Here is an 11739-nt window from a genome sequence, read left to right on the forward strand (position 1 = left end):
CCGGCTTTCCCGGGATCTTTCTGCATGGAGTTTGCATGTTCTCCCTGTGCATGCGTGGGTTTTCTCCGGGTACTCCGGCTTCCTCCCACAGTCCAAAAATATGCTGAGGTTAATTGATTATTCTAAATTGCCCGTAGGTGTGAATGTGAGAGTGCTTGTTTGTCTATATATGTAGCCCTGAGACAGACTGGTGACCTGTCTAGGGTGTCCCCTGCCTTCACCTGAGTCAGCTGGGATAGACTCCAGCCCCCCCGCGACCCTAGTGAGGATTAAGCGGTGTATAGATAATGGATGGATGGATGGAATACAAAGCATCATGTGAAGCTTTGCTGGTATCACTGCATGGTTGAGCCTTAAAAAGCAGGATAACTAGAAAAGTCATTATTCTTACAAAAGATGAGCTTTGAATTTTTTTGAGCTAGAAATTTAGTTTTTATTTAGCCTCTAAAAAACACAACGTTTGGCCGCAACAAAAAAAATCAACACAGCAGTTTGACTTAAATTTTGAATTATGGCAATTTGTTATGAAATTATGTTCAACCAACAAACTATTTTGAGTTGGAGGAATTAGCTTTACCTCCATATTTAAAGGTATTTTTAACGAACATTTACTTGATGATTGCTACCACAAACACAAGTTGATTACTTATTCAAAAATTTGTTGTTCTAACAGTATTTCCACGTTCTTTCACGTTCATTTAAAAGGAATTTTTAAATGTTATGTGTTTGTCATAATTATGAACATGACTTTTTAAGTTCGCATATTAAAAAATGAAACTGTTCTGATGTTTTGTCCACAGGTAAGGGGACTTGAATTCCTAAACTCAAGGAGAAGAAAAATCAAGGCAATTTTATCAAGTTACTTGAATTTTGGTTGATGCAGAAATTAAGTTTAAATCTCACACATTAGGTTGGTGAAATTACCAATATTATTATGTCAGCTCAACTCAAAGTAATATTTGCAAACTGGTGGGAACCGATCCCTTGATTCACTCTTTAAGTTTTACTTATTGAAGTACAAAATCTTCTTGTGGATGTTGAACCCAGCTTAATTTTAACAGCTCACTCTGCAAGCCAGTTTTTTAATACAAATGTAATGTATAGTCACAAATAGTAAAAGATACATGACAGATTTCTCTCATGTGGAGATGGAGCTGCCACCATTCAAGGTCGGGTTCTTTGCTTCAGGTGAAAGTTCTTGGGCATCATCTGGATCCTGACTAACTCCTTAGTCTGTCTCCATTTTCTTGTCATTTTCTGAGTGACACATAGTGTTTATATTAAAAGAAGTTGTCTCATCTGGCTCCATTGACAAAGGAAGCTCAGATTGTTTCGATCAGCTGGCATTCAGACACCAGTAGGAAATATTATGGTCACTTCAGTCTCATCTGTTTGTCACAGTCACAGCCAGAGGCTGTGATTAGGTGGCAGTGCTTTCTCCTCCTCCGGTTTGTTTTTTTCTCTCTCTAGGTGTGTGGCAGTGGTGGGCGGCAGGTGTGGCTGATTACAAATCAGCTGATCAGGTGCAGGTGGGAATCGCTCATCAGGCTGGCTGGGCTCACTATAAAGAGTGACTTGTCTTGTCAGTTGGTGCTGGACCATCTCCTAACTAACAGTTAGTGTTGCAACGAGATCTGTCTGAGCCACTGCGTTTCCTAGTTCTGCATCTAACCCTGTTCTCTCTGTGCAGCATTGACTCCTGCCTGCTTCTGTTTTACCATCTCTTCTGGTTGGAAAGCCACCTGGCCGAGGCTTCCTGGCTCTATGAGGACTGGGCCTTTCTCCAAGGAGTCTCAAAAGGCTAAGGAGGACTCTGGCTGCTGCCACACCACTACAGGAATGCCATTCCACTGGGAGCTGGCACCACTGTTGCAGTCCACTTACCTGCATGCCTAGGATTCCAACTGTTGGCTGCTGAACACCTGGGACAAGAGTCATTGGTTCCAACTCCATACCAAAGAGAGACTGTTCAGCTAAGTTCTTGTTCTAGCAGCATCAGAGAATAGAACATTGTTGTTCCTGCTAGTTTAGTGGGATTCTGGGATTAGAGTTTGGGTCATTTGTGTGGACTAGGACTTAATAGTTTTAGTTTAAGTTTTGTAGTTTTCCTGCTTGGGGGTATCAAACGTGGGTGAACTACTCTGTATATAGTGTTTACGCCTTCCCTCTGGGAAGTCTTGTTTTTTTTATGCCGACTGCGTATTCTAAGTAACTTCCGTTTCTGGTAATGGAGTTCCGGTTGTAGTTTTTGGTTTAGCCGTTTTGCAATAAAATCTTGTTTAAATTGAGTCACTTGTCTGCTGTCTCATTTCCCTGCTCTTGAGCCTCTGCACCTGCTGTAGCACTGTTCTTCTGCTGCCCACATGGTCAAGAAAAGAGCACAAAAGGGAGACGTTTATCTCAGATATCCAAATATTGTAAATAAGGAAAACTTTCCTTATTTGTCTTCTTCTTTGTCTTTCCTTCATGCTACTATAAGCACTGGCTCTCCTACTGTCAAGTCATCTTCCTCTGCCAGTCTGTATCTTTGTTTTGTGTATAAAACTGCAAACACCATAAGCTATTTTCATCATTACAAGGCAGATTTGCACTATAGTGTGTTGTCAGATGGCTACTGTGTAGTGCCATTACTTCACCAGCTGAACAAGTGCGTTATAGGGGCTGTACAGTGTTCGGTGGTTAGCACTGCTGCCTCACATCCCTGGGTTGCGTCCCGGAGTCTTTCTGTGTGGAGTTTGCATGTTCTCCCTGTGCATCTGGGTTTTTCAACAAGGTGCTGAGGTTTTCTCCCCCAGCCCAATGACATGCTGAGGTTAATTGGTGATTCTAAAGAGCTTATACATAGGTGGCTCAAACTTCATCTGTGATTTTGATGATTTCAGACTTGGCACATCAAGAAAGACATACAATGTCCCATCACTTTCTTGCACCATGGTGTAATAGGCAGAGTTATATATACTGCCCTGTGGAAATCCAGACTTTGAAACATGGAAGCTGCATCGAGTGCTTAATGAGCTACATGATTAGGCACACTGAAAAGCTAGATGATTAATATGTTGAGAGAAATCCAAAGGTCAGTTTAGTCAGCTATTCAGGCTCTTTGTTGAATATGTGCCACTAATGAGCCTACTAAAGACCAATTACCTTCATCTGTGCCTCTGTTCTCTTCCTTTAATTCTCTCATTTTGGCTGTGACCTTTGTAAGATATGGCGGTGAGGCAAGAAAACAACCAGAACCTCTAACAAAGAATAAAAGAAATGAGTCAGTAAATGAGTCAGTAGAGCTGCTAGTGGAAATTTTGATAATATGCAGGGAACATCAGCATTTACTGACAGTAGTCTTCATCCCTCACAGGGCTTTGATGAATGCATCACAGAGGTTCACAGGCAGCATGAAGTATAGACTTTTCCTTTAATCCTTTAGAACTACAGCTGCCTCCATATGGCAAGATAAGAGTTTCAGTGGCAGTGACCTGAGAGCTTGACAGAAAATTGATACCTATAGATTTCAAAGACACAGCAGGTGCCACCTGAAAGTCAAACTCAATTTTAGTGCTGTGACTCAAAGCCGCAAGATCGAACCAAAGTATAAAAGAACCTTTTTGAAGAATATTCTTTTCATTTTCAATGTACAGAGACAGCTGTCAGCAAGAGGGTTTCGTTTTCTTTGTGTTACATTTATTAATAACAGTGAAATACAGAAACAGCAAATAGATATGACCTGCAATGTGTGTGGTGATTACAGACAAAGGAAACTGAATAATGAGCATTTCTATTGAATCAACATTGGGGCAATAACCAGGTGATTTGGTGACATGTGGAAAAGACAAACAACAGTTTCATCATTGGTGTTTCATGGTATCTATGTTAAAGTCATTAACCAGTTCTGCTGCTTTTTGGCATAAATTCAGTGTAGCCAGCTGATTCACCTGCAACTGAAACTAGTCAAACACAGGTTTTACTGTTAGCAAATCTTCCTGTGCTACAGGTAATAAAGCAAGCCATGATAGGCAGAATGTAGCGTGGCATTAGGGTGTAACTGACTCCAAAGAAGAAACAGGGATGTGAAAAGCTGATCAAAAGAAAGAAAAGAGGGCAAATCAATAGCTGAGCGGTTAAGGTGCAGAATACGTATGGGTGCCAATGTCCTGAGCAACGAGTCCACAGTTTGATTCAGAGCTGCATGTCTGTCTTCCAATATATTTCAGGTCTATGTGCAATTTCACCATCAAATTAAGCTCCACAATGTCCCCCCAACAATTACGACCACCCAACAGTATTTCCTACCAAGCAGTGAAGTTGTGTTGTGCTTTGTGGTACAATGTGTGTACATGCAACAGTGCACGCTATCATTGCTTTACAGCTCTTTGGTGAATATCCTCCGTGGCAATCCTGAGGGAAATCACTGCGGTCAAATCACATTTCAGGAGTGTGTCATTGCAATTAGAGCGAATAACTGAGAGAACTCTGATATGAGTAGAACTCCTGAACTCAATAGGCTGCCAGCCCAAAGAGCCTGTCCCACGTGGGTCTGATCCAGGATTACTTAAAGTGCAGGAAGATAAACAATGAGAACGCTGAGCGTGACACCAGAATGCTTTTTCTCTTGTCTTTATTAAAATGTACAAGCAATCAATCTTGTTGCTTTTTGTTACTGAACCTTCAAGGACAAAGAGGCAAAATCCAATCCAAGTTACTCTTTTGTAAGTGTTTATACAGTACTACACTATAAACACACAGCACACCAAGCACTCTTTGAGGGATTTTTACACACCAGTCATATTCACAAGATCCACCTGTTAGCACATTCCTGTTTACAGCCTTAATTCAAACCTTCTTTTTTGTTATAGATTCGTCATACAGCTGAAGATACAAACCAGGTGCTTAAACTCTGTAGAGGCATTTTAATTTCAGCTAAACAGTAGAAGTAGCTGATGGAAGTGTGGGGTCTGTGCAGTCTGAGCTGGTGTGTAAGAATCTGTCACTCTGGCACATAAAGTTTACATGGTGGATGTCCTGGTCTGAGTTCTGCTGTGTGTGGCCCCCCACTGGTATGTTATTGTCTGACCACGCTGAAACAGTGGACCTTAATCCTCATGTCTAAACACACAGTCCATGAATGGTATTTCTGGTATTCTTCAAAAGCATGACAGGGACACAAAGGAATTGATAAACATTAAATATTTTAACAAATATAAATTTATTGTGAGTAAAATAAAGTAAAATGATAAAAGGTTGTCTGTAAAATACCTTACAATGTTGCTTATATGTTATATTTTATCTTAGGAAAGGGTTCAGCAGTAACAGGTTGCATATTTTAAATTAGAATAATGTCCTTAAGGTGACATAAGAATGATACAGCATGAGTTGGTGACACAGGACTGAGGGGAAAAAATAAGGAAAATGGAAACAGATCAAAATGAAAATTGGGAGCAAAAACAGTCAGTCAATCTGCCCTATCTCATTTTGCACGATCTAGTAAATCTGATGATGAAATCAGATTATCAGTTTGTGGCTGCAGTTCTGACTGAATGAAACATCACTCATAGAGACGCAGACACAGGAAACGTAAAGTTAATAAAATTATCTGATGTCTTGCAAGCATGGATCACACACTGAGTTTAACCTGGATGTCTGCTGTCACCTCATGGTGAACAACTGTAAATGCATATCTGGTTGATACTAAAAGGGCAGCAAAGGCATTTGATTTGACCTTTTCAGGGAATATATAAAATAGCTAAAAACCAATACTTGTACGTGACTGAAAAGCAATTTGATTAAGAAAAATATTCCCCTGGTTATTACTTTGAAAAAGTGGGCATGACATCAGTAGAGTCACACTTGATCCTAGAATCACAGAGGTAGTTGAAATTCCAGAAATAAAATTATGTTCATAAAAATCAAAAATAAATACTCACCACTTTATTCCAATTTATTTTATAATAGGTTGTGATTATGTATCAAATTAATAAGGATCAGTTCTATATTTCTTTTGTCCTAACCCTAACCCTAAATTTGCTACTGATCTTAGTCATTTTAATGAAGAAAAATGTCTTCCAGGGTCACAAAACACACGCTGGAAATCAAACTTCTAAACTGGATCAAATATAATGTCTCTAAAATGTGTTTCAGATAGCTTTATGGCTGCAGATAACCATTTTTTTGGGCATTTTACTTGTTCTTATAGCATGTGTATATTATACCATTTAAATAAATGTTAAATGTATTGATGTTTTCAAGCAAATAAGTACATCTATGCAGCGGCCATGTTAAAAAAAAATTATAAAAGCCCTGTTTAAGTTTAACAAACAAACAAAAACAAAAAAACCAGTTGGCCAAAAATACTTTCCAATGGTTCATATAGGGATTTCAGTTGTGTTGTTGTTGCTTTATAGCAAAATATATGTTGTCCCATTTTGCCAGCAGGGCTCAAGTTTATATAATTCTATCAAGTTGCGAGCTGAAGCACTGAAATGATTTGTAAATTATGTCACATTTCACCAATATATATCTCTATATTTCAAGCATTGGGACACTGCACATTAAGAAAACTAAAATGTACAGAATGAGTTGAGTCAGAATAAGATCATTTTCATCTGTACAGTCTATGTTCCTTTCTCAGATTTCTATACTTTACATTTTAGATCTAAACCGTGAGGTTATTATAATGTGATTTAACCTGGCAGCACAGATGCTCACCTTTGAGTTTCTGTTTTACTTACTGGACTGTTTTGTGATGGTCAGCAGGTGGCAGCAGAGCTCCACCACTGAGGCTCTGGGTCCATTGTGTGCCTCAACATCCAGTGTTGTCTGTCTGATATAAAACGCTTCTCCTGTGCTTGCATTGGACGTGTTTTACACATTTGCCCTAGTCCTTTTTTCATCATTTGGGTTTCTTTTGTTTCGTTTAACAGCTTATGACTGGACCAGTGGAGCAGAATCTTAATAGTAGTCACGAAAATCTGATTTAAACTTGAAAATAATATGATTCATTTTTCTGTGCTTCATTTTTAAAGCTTATTCAGTGAGTTGCAAATAGGTAAAATATATACAGAGAGGATGGGTGGGAGTCCTGCCGGCTGGCGGGGCTGTTGTAGGGAATCAAATGAGGGTTTTACTTGATTATCGCGATATCTGGCAACCCAGCGCCAGCCTGCGTGTACCGTCAGCCCGTCAAACGCTCCGGAGCTCTGCTGCTGTCAGCCGAGACATGTTCAAAACAGAAAAACTAAAGGCTTTGGTCAACGACCGACTGAAGGCGGCCGCTGAGGAGATCTTCATCCTGTTTGAACGAACCATCAGAGAATATGAGGAGGAAGTGTTTGGTTCAAGGCAGCAGATGGAGCAGCAGCGGAGGGCGGCCGGATGGAGAGGTAACAGCAGGTCACACTGCACACCAGCGAGGATTTCACTCCTATTTAACGTTTGTTTAGCTGAACTGAAGCCTCGCTGTCAGGAGACTTTACCTAAATGCTCAGAGCGTCACACAGGAGCCAGCAAATAGCGCCATTTTGCATCCCTGGCCTGGGGAGGGGGATGCAAAATGGCTGTCAGAGAAAATGCAGCACAAAAGACGTTTCTGTTTATGATTAACTGGACAGAACAAGTGAGACAAAGCTCACTTTGATTTCTCTCCTGTCAGTAGGACAGCTAGGAGAAAAACATAATAAAGAGCTTAGAATTATTCTAGTATTATATGTACATCTTTGGGAGGAACATTTCACTGTTTTTCTACAGATGGATGTAAGAAAACCTTCCAAAACTGTAAATAACTTCCACATCAAAAATCTGTATTTTTACAAATGGTAATTTGTTCTTTTACTGTGTCTAAAATCAGCAAAAGATGTATGTTATTTGAAAGAAACAACTATTGAAAAATGGTAAATAATTTTCAACTGTTCTTCTGCTTTATTCCTTGTTCTGGTAAATTTTAGATAATAACTAGTAAAATCACAGAGGGAGAAGTATTAATTTGCACATTATTTGTAAATAAAACAAAAACAAAAACTGACCAAATCTAGAAATAATATCTACATTTTTTTTTAAAAAAGTATTTTTCTAAGTGCTAATTTGCTCTTATACTATGTGTGACTATAAAATGACAGTTTTACTGCATTTAAATCCTCTAAGATATCATTTTACAGATATTTGCAGTTGTCTTCGCTATTTTGTTTTGTTGTTGTTTTTCTTACAGGGTTTGAACATTCCAGTATTCCACATGTTTTTCAGAGACCCTTACTGCCAGATTTTCTCTCTTTTTTTGCTTTATTGACAGCAGCTTATTTGCTGCTTTGTAGTTTTAAAAAGGTTTCTTTATGAAGTGCTGCTCCATTGAATCCACAATATGCCTAATAAAAAGTGCATTTTTCAGGGGCTGCCAAAAATATGATTAGTAGCTCACAATTGTTAATGCAATTGTTGAGGAAATTTAGACATTGTATGTGGAAAAGGTGAAACTGATTACTTTCTAAAGCAACTGTATAATGTGTTTTATTGTCGTGCGAGCCTCAGAGAAAGACAAATTCATCCAACAAGGAAACACTTTTACCACTTTTATCTGTTTACTACATCTACTTCCTGCTACAAAGCACTCATTATTTGCACATATGAGTTGTGCAAATAATGAGTGATTTGCTGAAGATGACTTCTTGCATCTTTGTACACTTCTGATATTATTGCAGCATTTGTTTTTGTGACTTTTTCTGTTATGTCATCACAAACCAGATCCTTTAATTTCACAAACAGGCAGCAAAAGACCAGTATCATTGCACCTGTTGCTACCTTGTGCAATGGAAGGCTGTGTCCTTTTGCTGTTGTTACCATCTTTTCATCAGCAGGCGGCACACCATAATGGTTTAGGTTAAATATATGCAAAACAAAATATGTATTTGATCAAGCTAAATTCTGAACTCATTTTCTGTCTTGTGATACTGTTACAGCTCCCCTGCAGCTCTCTGTCCAGAAAGAGGATATTCCCTCTGAGCAGGATCACTGTGAGAAGAGGATGGAGCGTCGTGAGGATGACCGAGAGCCCCCGCACATAAAAGAAGAACAGGAGGTGGAACCGTTGACGGCTCAGGCTTGTGAAAAGCAGGAAGAAACAGACACCAAAGACTCTATGTTTAATATAATTTATGTACAGAGAAGTGATGAGGAAGGAAGACATTCACCACATCAAAACCAAATAGTTAAAAATAAAGAGGGCGACCTTTTGCCTGGCAGCTCTTCTCAACCTGTTAAAGAAGGTGCATCAGAGCCAACCAGTGACTGTCAGATGAGTGAAGGAAGTGATGACGACTGGAGAGACGATGGAGGACTTCACCGTGACGCAAACAAGAACAAACCGCAGAGCGCTGGTGAGACAGCCGACAGACCGTACACCTGCAGCGTTTGTAACAAGAATTTCAGGATTAAATCCATTCTGACCCGCCACATGAAGACACACACGGGAGAGAAGCCGTACAGCTGCAGTGTTTGCGGTAAAAGCTTCATCCAGCGCTCCTATCTGCAGACTCACATGAACTCTCACTCTGGACAGAAGCCGTACAGGTGCAGTTTTTGTGGCAGAGGATTCACACAGGTCGGAAACATGAACGCCCACGTACGGATCCACACAGGAGAGAAACCTCACAGCTGTACTGACTGCGGCAAAAGCTTTAGAGAGAAAGCTGACCTCATCAAGCACACAATAATACACACCGGTGAGAAACCATACAGTTGCACTGTGTGTAATATGAAATTCAGCGCCCAGTCGAATCTGACCCGCCACATGAAGACTCACTCCGGGGAGAGACCTTATAGTTGCACTGCATGTGGAAAAAAATTCATCCGGCGCTCTCATTTAATCATTCATATGAAGACTCACACAGGAGAGAACCCGTAGATTATTTGATTTCTTTGGTAGAGTGAATGAGGACACACATTCCATGAAGCGTAAGTGACCCAAATCTTGTACTGAACAGTTTGTTTGTTGTTGCTATTTTAGAATAAAAGATGAAAGTTAAAGTTTTTCTCCAGGTGATTTGAGTTGGCAGCTGTTAACTTGTTAAATCAGTAAAGTAGGCATTATGAGAGCATTTTCATGTCCTCCAAAATCATCAGTTTGTCCAGTCTTCCTGGGTGATACATTTTATTTGTTGTCAAAAAATCCCATGAAAAGAGCAACACAAGGGAAATGTTTAGTGACACTCAGCCTCAGACCAGTTACTTCCTATTGAAATTTTTAATATCCACTTACAATGTGGCCATTCTTATTACAAAAGGAGTATTGTAGTCAATTGTAATTATTTCTCAAGAGTATATTGTACATTTGTAGGGATTTTTTTAGGGTTTTTTTGTGACAGAAAGATGAATTTGGGATTTATGTCTAACAAAGTACAACGTGTGTGTTTATTGTAGAACATGTAACCCAGGGCAACTGTGGGTTGTCTGACAACAGCTCATCTCTATAGTGCTGAGGAATAACACATATCTGCTTTGGTCTACAAGACAACATGTAGAAGCATCAGTTAAATGTTTGATCACTTATGACACTGATACAGAAAATATCGCTGATTTTTGGGTGATTTTTATTCTAAATGTTCAGCCAACAGTTTCCTTTTGAATGAAGAAATGCTCAGGGTTTTTCACAATGATGGGATCTGGAATCTGTAGAGATGACTGATAGGATTATAAAAAGCAAAATGTGGATAATCAAACACTTATTAAATCCCTTCGCTTTGGCAGCATAAACTGACAGATTATATAAAACACTGAATAGAGAGCATAGCCCAGAGTGTGGTTTTACACACTTTCTTTTTGCCAGTAATGTCCAAGCAATGCTGGTATCAAACCCACTACCAGAATGCAGAGATTCTTACGTCCTTCTGGAGTTTTTAATTGGCATATCTTTTGTTTTTTAAGCATGTCTTGGTTTGTTTTTATCAGTGTTATGTGTTTTTTTTTTTTAAGCATAGGTCTGTGTTTAAGAATGAGAGATCAAAGCCACCTGTGTTTTATTATGTAACTTTCTATGAGTGTTTTTGTTCATGTATGTACTTTTTTTAACCTGTAAACAAAGAGCTGAACTGCCAATTTTTTCAGTCCTTCAACTTTAAATGTAAGATAGAAGAGTTGTGTGTGTAAGAAACTGACCACAAGCAAACAGAATTATATCATTTCAATATTAAATGCAGTACCAAAAGAATTCAAAACCCATCATGTTTTGATTAGATAATAATTATTATTATTTTTAGTGACCACTCACTGTTCATTGTCATCCTAGGGGAGACTTCTTCTATCAGCATAGAAATGTTTCATCATGGAATAAAGGTGATCACTTTAAACAACTTTGTACTGATTTGCAGCGATTATTTCCTCCAAAGGGATAAGTAGATCAAAACCACATCACTAAAATCTTCCTACAGTGCAACAGTCAACTGATACCCTCACTGTAGGTTCAATGGTTTGCATCCCATCTGTAAGGTGTGTCGGCTGAGCAAATGTTTGACTTGCATTAGCTTAATTTTCATGGTCCTATAAAAGTATTTCAAAGTCCACATTAAGGACAAATAATGAGCTAAGACTCTGAGCTGCAAACTGATCCACAACTGATATTTTTCTCTCCTTTTGTTTTATTTATTGATTTTTGTTTTGTTTTGTTATCAGAAAAAGAGGACACATCTTAATGTCCCTCCAAGTGTTTCAGGTTCAGTTCCAGTTAGCTCTATCATAAAAAATACGTTTTCAAAGTTTCATGTT

General features: G+C 38.9%; 1 protein-coding gene across 1 annotated transcript; it reads left to right on the forward strand.

The window, feature by feature from the left end:
- Window positions 1-6899: 6899 nt before the first annotated feature.
- Window positions 6900-11324, forward strand: LOC111576209 (zinc finger protein 771-like). The gene is made up of 2 exons (XM_023281780.3): window positions 6900-7373; window positions 8940-11324. Exons 1-2 carry the CDS (start codon window positions 7106-7108, stop codon window positions 9881-9883), a joined length of 1212 nt encoding a protein of 403 aa, XP_023137548.2. The 5' UTR covers window positions 6900-7105; the 3' UTR covers window positions 9884-11324.
- The last annotated feature ends 415 nt before the right edge of the window (window positions 11325-11739 follow it).

The sequence above is a fragment of the Amphiprion ocellaris genome, chromosome 1, assembly GCF_022539595.1.
Source record: "Amphiprion ocellaris isolate individual 3 ecotype Okinawa chromosome 1, ASM2253959v1, whole genome shotgun sequence".
Lineage (NCBI taxonomy): Eukaryota > Metazoa > Chordata > Actinopteri > Pomacentridae > Amphiprion > Amphiprion ocellaris.

Excerpts from the sequence above, each read along its gene's own strand:
- LOC111576209 (XM_023281780.3), top strand. The coding sequence starts at position 7,106 with ATGAGGGTTTTACTTGATTATCGCGATATCTGGCAACCCAGCGCCAGC. Across the intron at positions 7,374-8,939 it reads GAGGGCGGCCGGATGGAGAG|CTCCCCTGCAGCTCTCTGTC; the intron begins GTAACAGCAGGT and ends ATACTGTTACAG.